At 38.0% G+C, this 23,266-nt stretch overlaps 1 protein-coding gene across 1 annotated transcript in view; it reads right to left on the bottom strand.

Moving 5' to 3' along the window:
- Positions 1-1,277: 1,277 nt before the first annotated feature.
- The window catches only part of LOC145405555 (uncharacterized), a 57,816-nt gene continuing 35,827 nt past the window's right edge, over positions 1,278-23,266 (bottom strand). The window contains exon 4 of the mRNA XM_080276892.1: positions 1,278-1,426. Coding sequence (XP_080133018.1) covers positions 1,278-1,426 — 149 coding nt within the window. The remainder of the gene's footprint in view (positions 1,427-23,266) is intronic.

Raw genomic sequence — 23,266 nt, 5'->3', positions numbered from 1 at the left:
GCCAAAACCGGAACACGAGTGACCGTGTGAAGGATTAAGAGGTCCTCGGGATTCTGGACCTTCCTCCTTCCATCTTCCGTTTTCTTTCCTCTACACACACACACACACACACACACACACACGACGCTTAAATAATAAATCAATGTGTAGCCTCTGTTTATCTATCAGTGCCCAGATATGGGTCCATATGAGGAGGGATGTAGGATGGGAGTGGCCCGGGTCGGAATGTGGGGAGGGTTTGGGTAAGGAAGCCAATGAAATAGCCATGAAAGATGAAGAAAAATTATTTTATTTTATTTTATTGTTTTATTACTATTCTTTATGAAAAACATAAACTGATTTACAATAGTTTTACTGATCGAAGGATCAACAGTAGCATTTCCTTTATAAATATTCATTATATTCTAAAATTTACATTGAAAATACAATCTCTCTCTCTCTCTCTCTCTCTCTCTCTCTCTCTCTCTCTCTCTCTCTCTCTCTCTCTCTCTCTATCTATCTACCTATCACTCGATATTCATGTCTCCCTCATCTAAACCTTCTTCTTCACTGGTGGAATCATTCGCCACGTTAATGACGAATTCTTCGACCATGTGATTGCGCACAATGTCATTTCTGATATATTCCTGTTCTAGCTTTCTCGTATGCTCCATACATTTTTGCCAGTTTTCTGGTGTCACTTTCCTCACCGCATTTCTTGTGATTTCCTCCACCACACGCATTGTCTGATTGTTTTTGGAATTCTTTTTTCTTACTTCATCTTTCACTTGAGCCCGTATAAATTCTATTGGATTTAATTCGCAGTGGTAGGGTGTAAGTCGTAAAACCTTACGTCCTTGGTCTTTTGCGATAGTGTCTATTTCATACTCTTGCCTGTCTTTGTTTCTTTCCACCAGATCTAGCAGCTCTAGCTTGGAGTGTTGTGGGTTGTGTTGAATGTTGTTCTCCCTCAGCAATATCACGTCGTTCCATCAGAATTGTTCGTCCTTTATCTGATTTCTTGAAAGTATATCCATTCTTTCTCAGGAGTCTGTGAAGGCTTGCTCTTGATCCCTTAAAATTAATCTCCTCCGTTACCTTCACTAAAATTTGATCCAAATTCGGAACTTCACCTCTCTCATAATATGATGCGACAATTCTGCGAAGACATGCAATATCAAACGCGTCCATGCTGTCCACCACTGGAGATATCCTGGGTCTCTTCAATGGGGGCGAGGAAACGCTGCCTTCTCTTGCTTCCTTTTTGAATCTTTGTATAGAGCTCACAGATATTCCTGTCACTTCCGATGTTTCTCAAGAGCAGTCTCATTTAATGAAGAGTGGATCCTCCGATGGTGCTCATGCACACGAAGCACCACAAGCTTTCCCCGCCTGTTGAGTGGCTGCCGACAATCCTCACGCTCCAGGTTTTCGGTCATTATTGAGTCTTGCAACATAAAAGAAAAAATTGTAAATGATAAAGAAAACACATCTCCACATCACAACACAACACAACGTGCGACACCACAACACAACACAACGTGCGACACCACAACAAAACACAACACAATGTGCGACACAGCAACACAACACAACGCAACGTGCGACACCACAACACAATGTGCGACACCACAACTGAACACAACACAACGTGCGACACCACGACACAACACAACTCAACACAACACAACACAATGTGCGACATCACAATACAACACAACACAACGTGCGACACCACACCACAACATAACACAACACAACATAACACAACACAACACAATACAACACCACGTGCGACACAACAACACAACACAACACAACGTGCGACACCACAGCACAACACAACACAACGTGCGACACCACAACACAACACAACACAATGTGCGACATCACATCACAACACAACACAACGTGCGACACCACAACACAACACAAGAACATAAGAAGAGAGGATAACTGCAGTAGGCCGGTTGGCCCATGCTAGGCAGCTCCTAGAAGAGTAACTAAACTACTAGAATGAGATAAGGACAGCAAAGAAGAAGGCTCTCCCCCGCCCTCCAAACCCTCCAGCTGAAGCCGGCAGGAAAAAGTCAGAAAGAACACCACGCCGTATAGAAAAACTGGCGTGGACATTTTACAGGAAAGTGTGAAAGGAGAATAGAGACTATCATAGTGTAACCTGAAAAGAAATTTTTTTTGAATTAGTATTGGTTATAAGATTTTCTTTATTCTATATCCACCCCTTATTTGTCATATGCTTATCTAGCCTATGCTTGAAACTCTCAATGGAAGAGGCAGCAACTACTTTACTAGGTAGCTTATTCCATTCGTCTACTACTCTATTACCAAACCAATTTCTACCGATTTCCTTACTGAAACGGAATTTTTCTAGTTTGAAACCATTATTTCTAGTTCTATCCTGTATGCTCACTTTAAGTACCTTGCTAATATCTCCCTTATTTATACCATTCATCCACTTAAACACCTCAATTAAGTCTCCCCTTACTCTACGCCTCTCTAGCGAATGCAGACTTAGTCTTTTCAGTCTGTCTTCATATGACAGGTTCCGGACGTCATGTATCATTTTAGTCATTCTTCTCTGTACATTTTCTAACGAATTAATATCCATTCTATAGTAAGGACACCAGAATTGTACTGCGTAGTCTAAATGTGGCCTTACTAATGATAGATAAAGTTTTAGTATTACTTTAGATGATCTATTGCTCACGCTTCTCGAAATAAATCCTAGGACCCTATTTGCTTTATTTCTCGTATTAATACACTGTTGCCTAGGTTTAAGGTCGTTACTAATCATAACTCCTAGATCTCTCTCGCATTCCGATTTGCTAATTTCTTTGTTATCTAAGCTGTATTTAGTATCTCCAATGGTCTTGCCTACGTTAAGTACTTTACATTTTTCAACGTTAAATTCCATTTGCCAAGTTTTAGACCATTTGGACAATGTATCGAGGTCTTTCTGTAAGTTATGGCAATCGTCAGTCGAGTTAATGATACGCCCTATTTTTGTATCGTCGGCAAATTTGCTGATGCTGCTATTGACTCCTAAGTCTAGATCATTTATATATATGATAAATAATAAGGGACCGAGTACTGAACCCTGTGGTACACCGCTGGTTACTAATCCCCAGTCCGACTTAGTTCCATTTATTAATACTCTCTGCTTTCGTCCTTTCAGCCAGGATTCTATCCATTTTAAGATATCGCCGTCTATACCGTGTGCTCGAACCTTTCTAACTAACCTTTCGTGTGGGACCCTATCAAAAGCTTTACTAAAGTCCAGAAAAATAACATCGTAAGCTTTATCGCTATCTACTGCCTCATAGACCTCCGAGTAGAATGACAACAAATTTGTGAGGCAGGATCGTCCTTGCCTGAATCCGTGCTGACTTTCGTTTATAAGATTATATCTTTCTAAGTGTTCTCTAATCTTATTTGCCAAAATTGACTCTAACATTTTTCCTACTATTGACGTTAGACTTATCGGACGATAATTCGACGCAGCTGATTTATCACCCTTTTTAAAGATGGGCACTACGTTTGCGGTTTTCCACGCCTCTGGAACTTCTCCTGAACTTAAAGAGTCATTAAATAACGTTAAAAGTGGCTGACATAATTCTTCTTTGGTTTCTTTTATAATTTTTGCATATATATCGTCCGGACCTGGCGTGCGACATCACAACACAACACAACACCACACCACACCAACACATAACATGAATGCACCAAGCTCTATTACTTATAAAGGTATCTATATTTTGATGACATGTATAATAAGTACAGTCATGGACAGAGAAACCTGGACAGGTGAGTTGAGGCAAATGTCCTATTGTCTCTTTTCCCTCAGGTTGTCCGTCACTCTTCCTTCACGACTCCTTTCCCCCCTCCCCCTCCCCCCATCCCGTTAATCTCATCCCTCCTCTTCCCTAGGCTACTCAGCTATCACTATGAAAACACACACACACACACACACACACACACACACACACACACACACACACACACCTGAAAAGCTCATCTTCATTCTTCATAAACGCAGCTGCTCTCTCTCTCTCTCTCTCTCAAGGTTCTGTTGAAGTGAATCGTGTCAGTGCAAAAGTATGCGTTTACTGTGAAATAAGTATTATATAAAATAAAAAAAATAAAACACTGGAACATATTTAAAGAGAACACCTGCAGTAGGCCGGTTGGCCTATGCTGGGCAACTCTTCTTAAGTTTGGGTCTGCATGTTAGAGAGAGAGAGAGAGAGAGAGAGGTGAGGAGTGACCACTTGTCCCCTGAGAATGACCAGCCCTCCCCCTTCCCCCCCCTCTCTCTCTCTCTCTCTCTCTCTCTCTCTCTCTCTCTCTCTCAAGGTTCTGTAGTAGTGAATAATAATGTCAATGCAAAGTATAACTTAACTGTGATATAAGTATTATAAAATAAATAAAACATTGGAATATATTTATAGAGAACAACTACAAGAAGTCCCCTCGAGACGTCAGCATGTTGAACTGTCATTAATTCCCTGTGGGGCAATTAATGTTCACCTTCATACATGTCTACACCCTTCTGCCACAATTTTCGCCATAGATTCCACAATATTTCTCCTCATCTTTACTTTCCAATATAAAGCATACCATTAGTCATGATAATGACTGCACACACACACACACACACACACACACACACACACACACACACGAGAGAGAGAGAGAGAGAGAGAGAGAGAGAGAGAGAGAGAGAGGGTAGATGGGGGAGGGAGGAGGGAGACAAGAATGGACGGAAGCAGAGGTTTAGAGAGAGAGAGAGAGAGTAGATGGGGGAGGGAGGAGGGAGAGAAGAAAGGAGGGAAGCAGAGGTTTAGAGAGAGAGAGAGAGAGAGAGAGGGTAGAGGGTAAGTCCGTTGATGAAATGCGAATATGGATATCCAGCTCTGATTGAAGCAAGGGGAAAACTGCAGACAACTCTGTCTTGTCATCTCCCAGGAGCCAGTCAGGAGGTGCTGTGACCTGAGATGCCAACTTACAAATTCTTGATGACAGGCGAATCAAGCTCAAAAAAAAAAGTAAAATAAAAGGAATAATATGCTATTAAATCTAAATATACAACGAATAACTGGTCCAATATTTTTCGTTTATTTTTAGTGCTTTGTAACAAAAAAAAAAAAAAAAAAGTTGCATCCAAAAACAGGAACCACAGTTCATACTGACCCTGAGCATAGCAGGTCACTTATACCCATTCATTCATTGGCTGTGTGTGTGTGTGTGTGTGTGTGTGTGTGTGTGTGTGTGTGTGTGTGTGTGTGTGTGTGCCTCTTGCCCTCAGGCCTTGTCTATGGCCAGCCTGTATTCCCACAGGTCGTTAAGTCAGGTGCGTTCGGCCTTTGACAGTGACTTTGGAGTAAAATAGACGATATTCTACCCTCGTCTTTCCTGAGACAGACTATAGTAATAGTAGTTGCAGTAACAGCAATAATAATATAATAATGATAATATTGATAATAATAATACTTATAATAATAGTATTAACAATAATAATAGTAATAATAATAATCATCATTCATTCATTGCCAGACGCCATGTATCCCAGACGGGGTGGCCAATGGCTTAGAGTTAATTGTTTTACAGGGAGGGGCACTAATCCTCCACCAACCCCACTTGACACGTAATAATCATCATCATCATCATCACCATCATCATCATCATAATAATAATCATAATAATAATAAAAATAGGAAGTTGGAGGAGGAGGAGCAGAAAAATGAAGAGATGGGGAAAAAGGAGGAAGAATAGGAGAAGAAGACGAAGAAGAAAACATTAGGAGGAAGAAATTAATATCTGAGATATAAGAAATAATCCTTCAGAACTAGAAAAATTAATGAAAAAGTGAGAAAATGTGAAATAGGAACTGGATGGGAGCCACACACACACACACACACACACACACGAGAGTGTTACGGAAGAGTTCAAAAATGACACAGAGACAATTAGGCAAGTAAGCAGTCTTATAGACCAGAGCAGTGATATTGAGGAGAAGATAACACAGGTGAAGCTGTGCAAAGCTACAAAAATGATGTGGAAACCACGTATGCTGAAATGGTGAAAGTAAAGAAAGACTTAGAAACAAGGGTGGAGGAAAAAAGCATTAAAAAGGAAGTGAAAAGAATAATCCAAAACAATCCAAAGTTAATCAGAGATTCAGTAGATATAAACAAATCTAAAGAAATCACTGGTATAGAAGAGGAAGAAGTAAAAAACAAGATCACAAGAGACAAAAAGGAGATGGCAAATGTAATGAGCTTAATAAAAGAAGTATCAGAGGAAATCTGCAGTAAATTCATAGAGGAACACAAAAGGTTAGGGAAATACGAGAAAAGCAAGACAAGACCTTTAAAGGTGACTTTCCAGTGTGTAAACACTGTGGAAGAGATACTAAAAAATGCAAAGAATCTTATGGAAAAAGAGGAGTTCAAAAATGTATGGATAAAAAGATGCCTAACACAAGAGGAACTGGAATTACTGAAAGAGAAATGGGAGGAAGCAAAAACAAAAAATGAGGGAAGATCAGAAAAGGAGAAGAAGAAATTTTTTTACAAAGTAATAGGATTGCAGGTACAAAAGTGGTATACAAACAGGATGAAATAAAAAGGAGGAAGGTAGTAGAACCATGTCATGACAAGTATATAAACAAGATGATAAAGTTGATGTTCTCAAATGTGGATCGAATGGTATCTAAATTACTAGAGATGAATGATTATGTCAGAGAAAATGAACCACAAATAATATGCCTAACTGAAACAAAATTAACACCAAGGATATCCAATGACATACTAAACTTAGAGGAATACAATATATGGAGAAGAGACAGAAATTTAAAAAAAGGAGGAATTATAATATTAACTAAGAAAAATCTAAAAGTCAATGAAATAAAACTAGATATACCATCACAAGTAGAACTGATTGCAGTAGAGATCAACACATCTGAAGGTAAAGTAATTGTAGCCAATTTGTACATGCCACCCAGATCAAACACATGGGAAAGAGATGAATATGAGGACCTGGCAGAGAGTACAATTCAGAGTTTAAGATCATTACTACATAAAATGGAAGAGAAATCGGAAAGAATTATACTAACTGGGGATTTCAATACATATATAAATTGGAATACTCTAGATATAATTAGCCAAGAAAGCTTTTGGGACCAAAAGCTCCTGGATCTCGTACAAGAGTTTTTCCTAACGCAACATGTGAGGGAAACCACCAGAAAAAGAGGACTTGATGTACCTTCAGTGCTAGATCTAATATTTACTAGGCAAGAAAATGATATTGACAGTTTAATATATCACCCTCCACTCGGCAAAAGCGACCATGCAGTACTAAATTATAACTTCAGGATAGCATAAGATATGGTAAACAGCAATGACAGTTACAAAAAGAGCCTAAACTATAAAAAGGGAAATTATCAAGACCTAAAGAAGTATTTCTTAGAAGTTGATTGGGAAAATGAGCTTAGAGGAAAAGATTTAAATGCTGTATATAAAAAATTCTGTGAATTTTATGAAATAGGAGTCCAGAAGTACATCCCACAGCACAAAGAAGCAGATAAGAAAATACAGAAATGGTTCAATACAGAATGTAAAAAATCAAAAGAAAGAAGAGATTTGTTGTGGAATAGATACAGAAGACACAATAGTGAAAGAGTGTATAATAATTACAAACAGGCAAGAAACGAATATGCAAGAATAAAGAGGGAAGCCCAAATACAGTTTGAGGAGGATATAATAAATAAAAGTAGTGATCAACCAAAGCTGTTTTACAGCTATATCAGAAGCAAAACCAAAGTAAAAGATATAATACAATCCATCACGGACGAGGGAATCACTTATACACAAGAGAAAGATATTTGTGAAGCACTAAATAAGAATTTCCAATTAGTTTTCACAGAAGAAAAAAATTTTGAGAGGGAATATGTGGAACACGCATGTCCACACATACTACCAGATATACAAATAGCAGAAAAAGTAATACAGGAGGAGTTAAGTAGATTAGACAGAGGAAAAGCAAGTGGTCCTGATGAAATTTCATGTTGGGTGTTACGAGAATGTGCAAAGGAGTTAAGCAAACCATTATTTTTAATTTTCAAGAAATCCTTGAGTCAAGGGAAACTACCTGATATTTGGAAAAATGCAAATATAGTCCCCTTATTCAAGAAAGGAAATAGACAAAATCCTCTCAACTACCGACCAGTATCACTGACCAGTGTTGTAAGCAAGGTATTAGAAAAACTTATAAGAAAAGCTTGGGTAAATCATCTAGAAGAACACAGTATGATAACAGAAAGACAGTTTGGTTTCAGAAAAGGAAAATCATGTGTTACTAATCTGTTGAGCTACTATGACAGAGTAACAAACACAATACCGGAAAGGGAAGGATGGGTGGACAGTATCTATTTAGATTTCAAGAAAGCTTTTAACTCAGTACCACACCAAAGACTTTTATGGAAGCTGTACCATCAAGGAGGAATTCGAGGCAAACTGTTTTGTTGGATGCAAGACTTTCTCATAAAAAGAGAAATGAGGACAGTACTAAGAGGAAACTACTCATCATGGAAAGAAGTGACTAGTGGAGTACCACAGGGTTCGGTGCTGGCACCAATCATGTTTCTAGTGTACATAAATGATATAAACAGTAACACTGGAAATGAGAGCTATCTGAATATGTTTGCGGATGATGCAAAAATACAAAGGAGAATTACTAGCACAGACTCTTCTAGGGAGCTACAAGAAGAATTAAACAAACTTCATGAATGGAGTAGTACATGGCAAATGGAATTCAATGTGGACAAGTGTCATGTAATCAAGTTTGGTAAAAGTGGAAAAAGACCTGATTGGGATTATAAGTTAGGAAATAAAACCCTATACACATCAGAAAGAGAGAAAGACCTAGGTGTGATTATCATTAACAGACTATCTCCGGCTGACCACATCAGCGAGAAGGTACGGAACATGTATACACTGCTTGCAAATATGAGAATAGCATTCACATACATAAATGAAGACATGCTAAGAAGGATAATAACATCATTCATTAGACCAACCCTGGAATATGCATCAGTAGTCTGGAGTCCTCATCTCAAAAAGCATATAGACAAGATTGAAAAAGTTCAAAGGGCCGCTACAAGATGGATACCAAGCTTAAGGGACCTAAGCTACGAAGAAAGACTAAATAAACTGAATCTACCAACACTACAGGAGAGAAGGAAAAGAGGTGACATGATAATGCTATATAAGTGCATATCAGGAAAGGAGAAAATAGACATAAATGATTACTTAACATATGGAGAAGCATCAGCAAGAGGACACTGCAAAAAACTGCATAAGAAGAGAGGTGATAAAGACGTAAGGAAATTCAGTTTCCCAAACAGAGCAATTGATCAATGGAATGCACTACCGAATGAAATAGTGTGTGCCAAAACAATTCACAAATTTAAGGATATGTACGATAAATATGGTCTAAGACACGGGACAATACGAGCTTGACTCATTCCTGTAAAGATACAATTAGGTAAGAACAATTAGGTAAGAACACACACACACACACACACACACACACACACCTGAAAAGCTCATCTTCATTCTTCATAAACGCAGCTGCTCTCTCTCTCTCTCTCTCTCTCTCTCAAGGTTCTGTTGAAGTGAATCGTGTCAGTGCAAAGTATGCGTTTACTGTGAAATAAGTATTATATAAAAAAAAAATAATAAAACACTGGAACATATTTAAAGAGAACACCTGCAGTAGGCCGGTTGGCCTATGCTGGGCAACTCTTCTTAAGTTTGGGTCTGCATGTTAGAGAGAGAGAGAGAGAGGTGAGGAGTGACCACTTGTCCCCTGAGAATGACCAGCCCTCCCCCTTCCCACCCCCCCTCTCTCTCTCTCTCTCTCTCTCTCTCTCTCAAGGTTCTGTAGTAGTGAATAATAATGTCAATGCAAAGTATATCTTAACTGTGATATAAGTATTATAAAATAAATAAAACATTGGAATATATTTATAGAGAACAACTACAAGAAGTCCCCTCGAGACGTCAGCATGTTGAACTGTCATTAATTCCCTGTGGGGCAATTAATGTTCACCTTCATATATGTCTACACCCTTCTGCCACAATTTTCGTCATAGATTCCACAATATTTCTCCTCATCTTTACTTTCCAATACAAAGCATACCATTAGTCATGATAATGACTGCACACACACACACACGGCATCGTCGGAGGTGGACGTCTGTACCGGCGCTACATACCAGCTCAACACGGCCAGAGGCATTACCTAAATAAGTATCTTTGAATGAGTCAAGCTCTGTACCAGGTTAGACTAAATGATTTTTCATTATTAGAAAGAAAAGAAATAATAAGTTAAAATAAGACTTGTTCAAACAACAAAGAACCACGATGCGTTGAGTCAGCTGGGTTTGGTTATACTACAGCAAGACGGGGAATGCGTGCATACTTTGTAAATACACACTCTGTTCATTTAGTTTTACAAAATGGATACATACTTCAGTAAAACAAATTTGGAAAAGAAAAGGGATAAAAGTAAAAAGCAAAATGATGATTTCTACCAAGAACTGGTTGAAGTGGAGACTCACAACAGACTGGTTGAACGTGTACACAAACTAGAAATGGCTTTCAAAAATGAAATTGATGAAATAAAGAAGCAAATGCACTTGCAAAAGGAAGAGATAGAAAAACTGGGAAGGGAGGCCAATAAGAAAGACACAACCATCAGTGAACTAACAGTGGAATGGAATACCCTTAGGAAGAAAGTGAGTGAAATGGGAAGTACAGTAGTTAATCACGAGAGTGTTATGGAAGAGTTAAAAAATGACACAGAGACAATTAGACAAGCAAGCAGTCTTATGGACCAGAGCAGTAATATTGAGGAGAAGATAACACAGGTGAATGAAGCTGTGCAAAGCTACAAAAATGATGTAGAAATGACGTATGCTGAAATGGTGAAAGTAAAGAAAGACTTAGAAACAAGGGTGGAGGAAAAAAGCATTAAAAAGGAAGTGAAAAGAATAATCCAAAACAATCCAAAGTTAGTCAGAGATTCAGTAGAAATAAATAAATCAATAGTAATCACTGGTATAGAAGAGGAAGAAATTAAAAACAAAATCACTAGAGACAAAAAGGAGATGGCAAATGTAATGAGCTTACTGAAAGAAGTATCAGAGGAAATCTGTAGTAAAGACATAGAGGAACACAAAAGGTTAGGGAAATACGAGAAAAGCAAGACAAGACCTCTAAAGGTGACTTTCCAGAGTGTAAACACTGTGGAAGAGATACTAAAAAATGCAAAGAATCTTATGGAAAAAGAGGAGTTCAAAAATGTATGGATAAAAAGATGTCTAACACAAGAGGAACTGGAATTACTGAAAGAGAAAAGGGAGGAAGCAAAAACAAAAAATGAGGGAAGATCAGAAGAGGACAAGAAGAAATTTTTTTACAAAGTAATAGGATTGCAAGTACGAAAGTGGTATACAAACAGGATGCAATAAAAAGGAGGAAGTTAGTAGAACCATGTCATGACAAGTATATAAACAAGATGATAAAGTTGATGTACTCAAATGTGGATGGAATGGTATCTAAATTACTAGAGATGAATGATTATGTCAGAGAAAATGAACCACAAATAATATGCCTAACTGAGACAAAATTAACACCAAGGATATCCAATGACATACTAAACTTAGAGGAATACAATATATGGAGAAGAGACAGAAATTTAAAAAAAGGAGGAGGAATTATAATATTAACTAAGAAAAATCTAAAAGTCAAGGAAATAAACCTAGATATACCATCACAAGTAGAACTGATTGCAGTAGAGATCGACACATCTGAAGGTAAAGTAATTGTAGCCAATTTGTATATGCCACCCAGATCAAACCCATGGGAAAGAGACGAATATGAGGACCTGGCAGAGAGTACAATTCAGAGTATAAGATCCTTGCTACATAAAATGGAAGAGAAATCGGAAAGAATTATACTAACTGGGGATTTCAATACAAATATAAATTGGAATACTCTAGATATAAATAGCCAAGAAAGCTGTTGGGACCAAAAGCTCCTGGATCTCGTACAAGAGTTTTTCTTAACGGAACATGTGAGGGAAATCACTAGAAAAAGAGGACTTGATGTACCTTCAGTGCTAGATCTAATATTTACTAGGCAAGAAAATGACATTGACAGTTTAATATATCACCCTCCACTCGGCAAAAGCGATCATGCAGTACTAAATTATAACTTCAGGATAGCATATGACATAGTAAACAGCAATGACAGTTAAAAAAGAGCCTAAACTATAAAAAGGGAAATTATCAAGACCTAAAGAAGTATTTCTTAGAAGTTGATTGGGAAAATGAGCTTAGAGGACAAGATTTAAATGCTGTATATAAAAAATTTTGTGAATTTTATTAAATAGGAGTCCAGAAGTACATCCCACAGCACAAAGAAACAGATAAGAAAATACAGAAATGGTTCAATACAGAATGTAAAAAATCAAAAGAAAGAAGAGATTTGTTGTGGAATAGATACAGAAGACACAATAGTGAAAGGGCGTATAATAATTACAAACAGGCAAGAAATGACTATACAAGAATAAGGAGGGAAGCCCAAATACAGTTTGAGGAGGATATAATAAATAAAAGTAGTGATCAACCAAAGCTGTTTTACAGCTATATTAGAAGCAAAACCAAAGTAAAAGATATAATACAATCCATCACGGACGAGGGAATCACTTATACACAAGAGAAAGATATTTGTGAAGCACTAAATAAAAATTTCCAATTAGTTTTTACAGAAGAAAAAAATTTTGAGAGGGAATATGTGGAACAGGCATGTCCACACATACTACCAGACATACAAATAGCAGAAAAAGTAATACAAGAGGAGTTTAAGTAGATTAGACAGAAGAAAAGCAAGTGGTCCTGATGAAATTTCATGTTGGGTGTTACGAGAATGTGCAAAGGAGTTAAGTAAACCATTATTTTTAATTTTCAAGAAATCCTTGAGTCAAGGGAAACTACCTGATATTTGGAAAAAAGCAAATATAGTCCCCTTATTCAAGAAAGGAAATAGACAAAATCCTCTCAACTACCGACCAGTATCACTGACCAGTGTTGTAAGCAAGGTATTAGAAAAACTTATAAGAAAAGCTTGAGTAAATCATCTAGAAGAACACAGTATGATAACAGAAAGACAGTTTGGCTTCAGAAAAGGAAAATCATGTGTTACTAATCTGTTGAGCTACTATGACAGAGTAAGAAACACAATACAGGAAAGGGAAGGTTGGGTGGACAATATCTATTTAGATTTCAAGAAAGCTTTTGACACAGTACCACACCAAAGACTGTACCATCAAAGAGGAATTCGAGGCAAACTGTTTTGTTGGATACAAGACTTTCTCATAAAAAGAGAAATGAGGACAGTACTAAGTGGAAACTACTCATCATGGAAAGAAGTGACTAGTGGAGTACCACAGGGTTCGGTGCTGGCACCAATCATGTTTCTAGTGTACATAAATGATATAAACAGTAACACTGGAAATGAGAGCTATCTGAATATGTTTGCGGATGATGCAAAAATACAAAGGAGAATTACTAGCACAGACTCTTCTAGGGAGCTACAAGAAGAATTAAATAAACTTCATGAATGGAGTAGTACATGGCAAATGGAATTCAATGTGGACAAGTGTCATGTAATCAAGTTCGGTAAAAGTGGAAAAAGACCTGATTGGGATTATAAGTTAGGAAATAAAACCCTATACACATCAGAAAGAGAGAAAGACCTAGGTGTGATTATCAATAACAGACTATCTCCGGCTGATCACATCAGCGAGAAGGTACGGAACATGTATACACTGCTTGCAAATATGAGAATAGCATTCACATACATAAATGAAGACATGCTAAGAAGGATAATAACATCATTCATTAGACCAACCCTGGAATATGCATCAGTAGTTTGGAGTGGAGTGAAAGATAGGAATAATAGATTGTTGGTGGAGAAGAGAGAGAAATTGAGGAGATGGAAGGAGCACTTTGAGGATTTGTTGAATGTAGAGAGTGAGAGCAGTGTGAGTATAAGTGGTTGGGGAATGGCTGGGAGAAGAAAAGAGAGGAGGGAGGAAGAGATCAGTAGGTCGGAAGTAGTGGAAGCGATGAAGAAGATTAAGCTGGGAAAGGCCCCAGGAAATGATGGAGTGTGTGGTGAAATGCTTAGGTATGGGGGTGAGATTGTTGTGGAGTGGATATGGAAGTTGTGTAGATTGGCTTGGGAAGAGGGAAGGGTTCCAGAGGACTGGAAATCAGGTATAATTGTTCCTCTGTACAAAGGAAAAGGGGAGAGAGAAGTATGTGGTAACCATAGGGGTATTTGCCTTCTTAGTGTGACTGGTAAAATATATGGTAGAATACTCATTGATAGGGTTAGGCATATGACAGAGGAGCTGGTTGGAGAAGAACAAGGGGGATTTAGGAAGGGAAAAGGGTGTGTAGATCAGATATTTGTTCTAAGATGTTTAGTGGAGAAGTATCTAGAGAAGGGAAGGAAAGTGTATGCTGCCTTCATGGACTTGGAGAAAGCTTATGACAGAATAGATAGGCAAGGTATGTGGAAGGTATTGAGAATATATGGAGTGGAGGGGAAATTGTTGAGTGCTGTGAAGAGTATGTACGAGGGAGCTAGGGCTACGGTGCGAGTGGATGGTGAGCTGAGTGAGTTCTTTGATCTCAATGTGGGACTGAAACAGGGGTGTGTGATGTCTCCATGGCTGTTTAATATATATATGGATGGGGTTGTAAAGGAGGTGCAAGGTAGGGCAGTGGATGTGGGGGTGGCCCTAATGAATGAGGATGAGATTTGGAAGATTCCGGTGTTGCTGTTTGCTGATGATACAGTATTGTTGAGTGAAGATGAATGGGAGTTGCAAGGTTTGGTGAATGAATTTGGGACAGTGTGTAGGAGGAGGAAGCTGAAAGTTAATGTAAACAAAAGTAAAGTTATGGTGTTTGAGAGGAATGAAGTCACAGAGTGTGCAGTGAGTTTGGATGGTGAGGATATGGAGAATGTGAGTGCATTCAAGTACTTGGGTAGTGTGATGAGTAAGGATGGAACTTTGGGGGATGAAGTACGTGAAAGGGTACAGCAGGGAAGAAAGGTTGTTGGTACACTGAAAGCAGTGATGAGAAATGGGGAGGTGAGTATGGAAGTTAAGAAGTCACTGCATGATGGTATTGTGATCCCTACCCTGACATATGGAAGCGAGGCGTGGACCTTGCAAGAGGGGAACAAGTCAAGAGTGAGAGCAGTGGAAATGAGTTACTTGAGAGGAGCATGTGGAGTGACGTGGAGGGACAGGTTGACGAATGAAGAAGTGAAGGAACGTTGTGGGGTAGATGTGGATGTGGTTGAAAAGATTAGGAGAAATACACTGAGGTGGTTTGGACATGAGGAGAGAATGGAGAATGAAAGACTGACTAAGAGGGTGTATGTAGGTGAGGTGGAGGGAGGAAGAGGGAGGGGTAGACCGAGGATGAGGTGGAGGGATGGAGTTGAGACGTATATGAGGGAGGGGGGGGTGAGTTGGGGGGAGGGGAGTCAAATGGTGGGTGACAGAGTGACTTGGAGGCGTTTTGTCTGCGGCCACCCTTTGCGGGATTAGGGCGTCGGGCTATAGATAGAATAGATAGATAGATAGTTTGGAGTCCTCATCTCAAAAAGCATATAGACAAGACTGAAAAAGTTCAAAGGGCCGCTACAAGATGGATACCAAGCTTAAGGGACCTAAGCTACGAAGAAAGACTAAATAAACTGAATCTACCAACACTACAGGAGAGAAGGAAAAGAGGTGACATGATAATGCTATATAAGTGCATATCAGGAAAGGAGAAAATAGACATAAATGATTACTTAACATATGGAGAAGCATCAGCAAGAGGACACTGCAAAAAAACTGCATAAGAAGAGAGGTGATAAAGACGTAAGGAAATTCAGTTTCCCAAACAGAGCAATTGATCAATGGAATGCACTACCGAATGAAATAGTGTGTGCCAAAACAATTCACAAATTTAAGGATATGTACGATAAATATGGTCTAAGACACGGGACAATACGAGCTTGACTCATTCCTGTAAAAATACAATTAGGTAAGAACAATTAGGTAAGAACACACACACACACACACACACACACACACACACACACACACACGAGAGAGAGAGAGAGAGGGTAGATGGGGGAGGGAGGAGGGAGACAAGAATGGACGGAAGCAGAGGTTTAGAGAGAGAGAGAGAGAGAGTAGATGGGGGAGGGAGGAGGGAGACAAGAAAGGACGGAAGCAGAGGTTTAGAGAGAGAGAGAGAGAGAGAGAGAGAGAGAGAGAGAGAGAGAGAGAGAGATGCTAGATGGGGGAGGGAGGAGGGAGAGAAGAAAGGAGGGAAGCAGGGGTTTAGAGAGAGAGAGAGGGAGGGTAGAGGGTAAGTCCGTTGATGAAATGCGAATATGGATATCTAGCTCTGATTGAAGCAAGGGGAAAACTGCAGACAACTCTGTCTTGTCATCTCCCAGGAGCCAGTCAGGAGGTGCTGTGACCTGAGATTCCAACTTACAAATTCTTGATGACAGGCGAATCAAGCTAAAAAAAAAAAAGTAAAATAAAAGGAATAATATGCTATTAAATCTAAATATACAACGAATAACTGGTCCAATATTTTTCGTTTATTTTTAGTGCTTTGTAACAAAAAAAAAAAAAAAAGTTGCATCCAAAAACAGGAACCACAGTTCATACTGACCCTGAGCATAGCGGGTCACTTATACCCATTCATTCATTGGCTGTGTGTGTGTGTGTGTGTGTGTGTGTGTGTGTGTGTGTGCCTCTTGCCCTCAGGCCTTGTCTATGGCCAGCCTGTATTCCCACAGGTCGTTAAGTCAGGTGCGTTCGGCCTTTGACAGTGACTTTGGAGTAAAATAGACGATATTCTACCCTCGTCTTTCCTGAGACAGACTATAGTAATAGTAGTTGCAGTAACAGCAATAATAATATAATAATGATAATATTGATAATAATAATACTTATAATAATAGTATTAATAATAATAATAGTAATAATAATAATCATCATTCATTCATTGCCAGACGCCATGTATCCCAGACGGGGTGGCCAATGGCTTAGAGTTAATTGTTTTACAGGGAGGGGCACTAATCCTCCACCAACCCCACTTGACACGTAATAATAATAATAATAATAATAATCATCATCATCATCATCATCATCATAATAATCATAATAATAATAAAAATAGGAAGTTGGAGGAGGAGGAGCAGAAAAATGAAGAGATAGGGAAAAAGGGGGAAGAATAGGAGAAGAAGAAGAAGAAGAAAACATTAGGAGGAAGAAAATATCTGAGATATAAGAAATAATCATTCAGAACTAGAAAAATTAATGAAAAAGTGAGAAAATGTGAAATAGGAACTGGATGGGAGCCACACACCTCACACACACACACGAGAGTGTTACGGAAGAGTTCAAAAATGACACAGAGACAATTAGGCAAGTAAGCAGTCTTATAGACCAGAGCAGTGATATTGAGGAGAAGATAACACAGGTGAAGCTGTGCAAAGCTACAAAAATGATGTGGAAACCACGTATGCTGAAATGGTGAAAGTAAAGAAAGACTTAGAAACAAGGGTGGAGGAAAAAAGCATTAAAAAGGAAGTGAAAAGAATAATCCAAAACAATCCAAAGTTAATCAGAGATTCGGTAGATATAAACAAATCTATAGAAATCACTGGTATAGAAGAGGAAGAAGTAAAAAACAAGATCACAAGAGACAAAAAGGAGATGGCAAATGTAATGAGCTTACTGAAAGAAGTATCAGAGGAAATCTGCAGTAAATTCATAGAGGAACACAAAAGGTTAGGGAAATACGAGAAAAGCAAGACAAGACCTCTAAAGGTGACTTTCCAGAGTGTAAACACTGTGGAAGAGATACTAAAAAATGCAAAGAATCTTATGGAAAAAGAGGAGTTCAAAAATGTATGGATAAAAAGATGCCTAACACAAGAGGAACTGGAATTACTGAAAGAGAAATGGGAGGAAGCAAAAACAAAAAATGAGGGAAGATCAGAAAAGGAGAAGAAGAAATTTTTTTACAAAGTAATAGGATTGCAGGTACAAAAGTGGTATACAAACAGGATGGAATAAAAAGGAGGAAGGTAGTAGAACCATGTAATGACAAGTATATAAACAAGATGATAAAGTTGATGTTCTCAAATGTGGATCGAATGGTATCTAAATTACTAGAGATGAATGATTATGTCAGAGAAAATGAACCACAAATAATATGACTAACTGAAACAAAATTAACACCAAGGATATCCAATGACATACTAAACTTAGAGGAATACAATATATGGAGAAGAGACAGAAATTTAAAAAAAGGAGGAGGAATTATAATATTAACTAAAAAAAATCTAAAAGTCAATGAAATAAAACTAGATATACCATCACAAGTAGAACTGATTGCAGTAGAGATCAACACATCTGAAGGTAAAGTAACTGTAGCCAATTTGTACATGCCACCCAAATCAAACCCATGGGAAAGAGATGAATATGAGGACCTGGCAGAGAGTACAATTCAGAGTTTAAGATCATTACTACATAAAATGGAAGAGAAATCGGAAAGAATTATAATAACTGGGGATTTCATTACAAATATAAATTGGAATACTCTAGATATAATTAGCCAAGAAAGCTGTTGGGACCAAAAGCTCCTGGATCTCGTACAAGAGTTTTTCCTAACGCAACATGTGAGGGAAACCACCAGAAAAAGAGGACTTGATGTACCTTCAGTGCTAGATCTAATATTTACTAGGCAAGAAAATGATACTGACAATTTAATATATCACCCTCCACTCGGCAAAAGCGACCATGCAGTACTAAATTATAACTTCAGGATAGCATAAGATATGGTAAACAGCAATGACAGTTACAAAAAGAGCCTAAACTATAAAAATGGAAATTATCAAGACCTAAAGAAGTATTTCTTAGAAGTTGATTGGCAAAATGAGCTTAGAGGACAAGATTTAAATGCTGTATATAAAAAATTCTGTGAATTTTATGAAATAGGAGTCCAGAAGTACATCCCACAGCACAAAGAAGCAGATAAGAAAATACAGAAATGGTTCAATACAGAATGTAAAAAATCAAAAGAAAGAAGAGATTTGTTGTAGAATAGATACAGAAGACACTATAGTGAAAGAGTGTATAATAATTACAAACAGGCAAGAAACGAAAATGCAAGAATAAAGAGGGAAGCCCAAATACACTTTGAGGAGGATATAATAAATAAAAGTAGTGACCAACCAAAGCTGTTTTACAGCTATATCAGAAGCAAAACCAAAGTAAAAGGTATAATAAAATCCATCACGGACGAGGGAATCACTTAAACACAAGAGAAAGATATTTCTGAACCACTAAATAAGAATTTCCAATTAGTTTTCACAGAAGAAAAAAATTTTGAGAGGGAATATGTGGAACACGCATGTCCACACATACTACCAGATATACAAATAGCAGAAAAAGTAATACAGGAGGAGTTAAGTAGATTAGACAGAGGAAAAGCAAGTGGTCCTGATGAAATTTCATGTTGGGTGTTACGAGAATGTGCAAAGGAGTTAAGTAAACCATTATTTTTAATTTTTAAGAAATCCTTGAGTCAAGGGAAACTACCTGATATTTGGAAAAAAGCAAATATAGTCCCCTTATTCAAGAAAGGAAATAGACAAAATCCTCTCAACTACCGACCAGTATCACTGACCAGTGTTGTAAGCAAGGTATTAGAAAAACTTATAAGAAAAGCTTTGGTAAATCATCTAGAAGAACACAGTATGATAACAGAAAGACAGTTTGGCTTCAGAAAAGGAAAATCATGTGTTACTAATCTGTTGAGCTACTATGACAGAGTAACAAACACAATACAGGAAAGGGAAGGATGGGTGGACATTATCTATTTAGATTTCAAGAAAGCTTTTAACACAGTACCACACCAAAGACTTTTATGGAAGCTGTACCATCAAGGAGGAATTCGAGGCAAACTGTTTTGTTGGATGCAAGACTTTCTCATAAAAAGAGAAATGAGGACAGTACTAAGAGGAAACTACTCATCATGGAAAGAAGTGACTAGTGGAGTACCACAGGGTTCGGTGCTGGCACCAATCATGTTTCTAGTGTACATAAATGATATAAACAGTAACACTAGAAATGAGAGCTATCTGAATATGTTTGCAGATGATGCAAAAATACAAAGGAGAATTACTAGCACAGACTCTTCTAGGGAGCTACAAGAAGAATTAAACAAACTTCATGAATGGAGTAGTACATGGCAAATGGAATTCAATGTGGACAAGTGTCATGTAATCAATTTTGGTAAAAGTGGAAAAAGACCTGATTGGGATTATAAGTTAGGAAATAAAACCCTATACACATCAGAAAGAGAGAAAGACCTAGGTGTGATTATCAATAACAGACTATCTCCGGCTGACCACATCAGCGAGAAGGTACGGAACATGTATACACTGCTTGCAAATATGAGAATAGCATTCACATACATAAATGAAGACATGCTAAGAAGGATAATAACATCATTCATTAGACCAACTCTGGAATATGCATCAGTAGTCTGGAGTCCTCATCTCAAAAAGCATATAGACAGGACTGAAAAAGTTCAAAGGGCCGCTACAAGATGGATACCAAGCTTAAGGGACCTAAGCTACGAAGAAAGACTAAATAAACTGAATCTACCAACACTACAGGAGAGAAGGAAAAGAGGTGACATGATAATGCTATATAAGTGCATATCAGGAAAGGAGAAAATAGACATAAATGATTACTTAACATATGGAGAAGCATCAGCAAGAGGACACTGCAAAAAACTGCATAAGAAGAGAGGTGATAAAGACGTAAGGAAATTCAGTTTCCCAAACAGAGCAATTGATCAATGGAATGCACTACCGAATGAAATAGTGTGTGCCAAAACAATTCACAAATTTAAGGATATGTACGATAAATTTGGTCTAAGACACGGGACAATACGAGCTTGACTCATTCCTGTAAAGATACAATTAGGTAAGAACAATTAGGTAAGAACACACACACACACACACACACACACACACACACACACGCACACCTGAAAAGCTCATCATTCTTCATAAACGCAGCTGCTCTCTCTCTCTCTCTCTCTCTCTCTCTCTCTCTCTCTCTCTCTCTCTCTCTCTCAAGGTTCTGTTGAAGTGAATCGTGTCAGTGCAAAAGTATGCGTTTACTGTGAAATAAGTATTATTTAAAAAAATAAAATAATAAAACACTGGAACATATTTAAAGAGAACACCTGCAGTAGGCCGGTTGGCCTATGCTGGGCAACTCTTCTTAAGTTTGGGTCTGCATGTTAGAGAGAGAGAGAGAGAGAGGTGAGGAGTGACCACTTGTCCCCTGAGAATGACCAGCCCTCCCCCTTCCCCCTCCCCTCTCTCTCTCTCTCTCTCTCTCTCTCATGGTTCTGTAGTAGTGAATAATAATGTCAATGCAAAGTATAACTTAACTGTGATATAAGTATTATAAAATAAATAAAACATTGGAATATATTTATAGAGAACAACTACAAGAAGTCCCCTCGAGACGTCAGCATGTTGAACTGTCATTAATTCCCTGTGGGGCAATTAATGTTCACCTTCATACATGTCTACACCCTTCTGCCACAATTTTCGTCATAGATTCCACAATATTTCTCCTCATCTTTACTTTCCAATACAAAGCATACCATTAGTCATGATAATGACTGCACACACACACACACACACGGCATCGTCCGAGGTGGACGTCTGTACCGGCGCTCCATACCAGCTCAACACGGCCAGAGGCATTACCTAAATAAGTATCTTTGAATGAGTCAAGCTCTGTACCAGGTTAGACTAAATGATTTTTCATTATTAGAAAGAAAAGAAATAATAAGTTAAAATAAGACTTGTTCAAACAACAAAGAACCATGATGCGTTGAGTCAGCTGGGTTTGTTTATACTACAGCAAGACGGGGAATGCGTGCATACTTTGTAAATACACACTCTGTTCATTTAGTTTTACAAAATGGATACATACTTCAGTAAAACAAGTTTGGAAAAGAAAAGGGATAAAAGTAAAAAGCAAAATGATGATTTCTACCAAGAACTGGTTGAAGTGGAGACTCACAACAGACTGGTTGAACGTGTACACAAACTAGAAATGGCTTTCAAAAATGAAATTGATGAAATAAAGAAGCAAATGCACTTGCAAAAGGAAGAGATAGAAAAACTGGGAAGGGAGGCCAACAAGAAAGACACAACCATCAGTGAACTAACAGTGGAATTGAATACCCTTAGGAAGAAAGTGAGTGAAATGGGAAGTACAGTAGTTAATCACGAGAGTGTTATGGAAGAGTTAAAAAATGACACAGAGACAATTAGACAAGCAAGCAGTCTTATGGACCAGAGCAGTGATATTGAGGAGAAGATAACACAGGTGAATGAAGCTGTGCAAAGCTACAAAAATGATGTAGAAATGACGTATGCTGAAATGGTGAAAGTAAAGAAAGACTTAGAAACAAGGGTGGAGGAAAAAAAAATTAAAAAGGAAGTGAAAAGAATAATCCAAAACAATCCAAAGTTAGTCAGAGATTCAGTAGAAATAAATAAATCAATAGTAATCACTGGTATAGAAGAGGAAGAAATTAAAAACAAAATCACTAGAGACAAAAAGGAGATGGCAAATGTAATGAGCTTACTGAAAGAAGTATCAGAGGAAATCTGTAGTAAAGACATAGAGGAACACAAAAGGTTAGGGAAATACGAGAAAAGCAAGACAAGACCTCTAAAGGTGACTTTCCAGAGTGTAAACACTGTGGAAGAGATACTAAAAAATGCAAAAGAATCTTATGGAAAAAGAGGAGTTCAAAAATGTATGGATAAAAAGATGTCTAACACAAGAGGAACTGGAATTACTGAAAGAGAAAATGGAGGAAGCAAAAACAAAAAATGAGGGAAGATCAGAAGAGGACAAGAAGAAATTTTTTTACAAAGTAATAGGATTGCAGGTACGAAAGTGGTACACAAACAAGATGGAAGAAAAAGGAGGAAGTTAGTAGAACCATGTCATGACAAGTATATAAACAAGATGATAAAGTTGATGTACTCAAATGTGG

The sequence above is a fragment of the Coenobita brevimanus genome, chromosome 67 (genome assembly GCF_032717465.1).
Source record: "Coenobita brevimanus isolate Jiangsu-jjx chromosome 67, ASM3271746v2, whole genome shotgun sequence".
NCBI lineage: Eukaryota > Metazoa > Arthropoda > Malacostraca > Decapoda > Coenobitidae > Coenobita > Coenobita brevimanus.
Note: the sequence above shows the minus strand (reverse complement) of the source record. Positions and strands in the feature narration are given on the sequence as shown.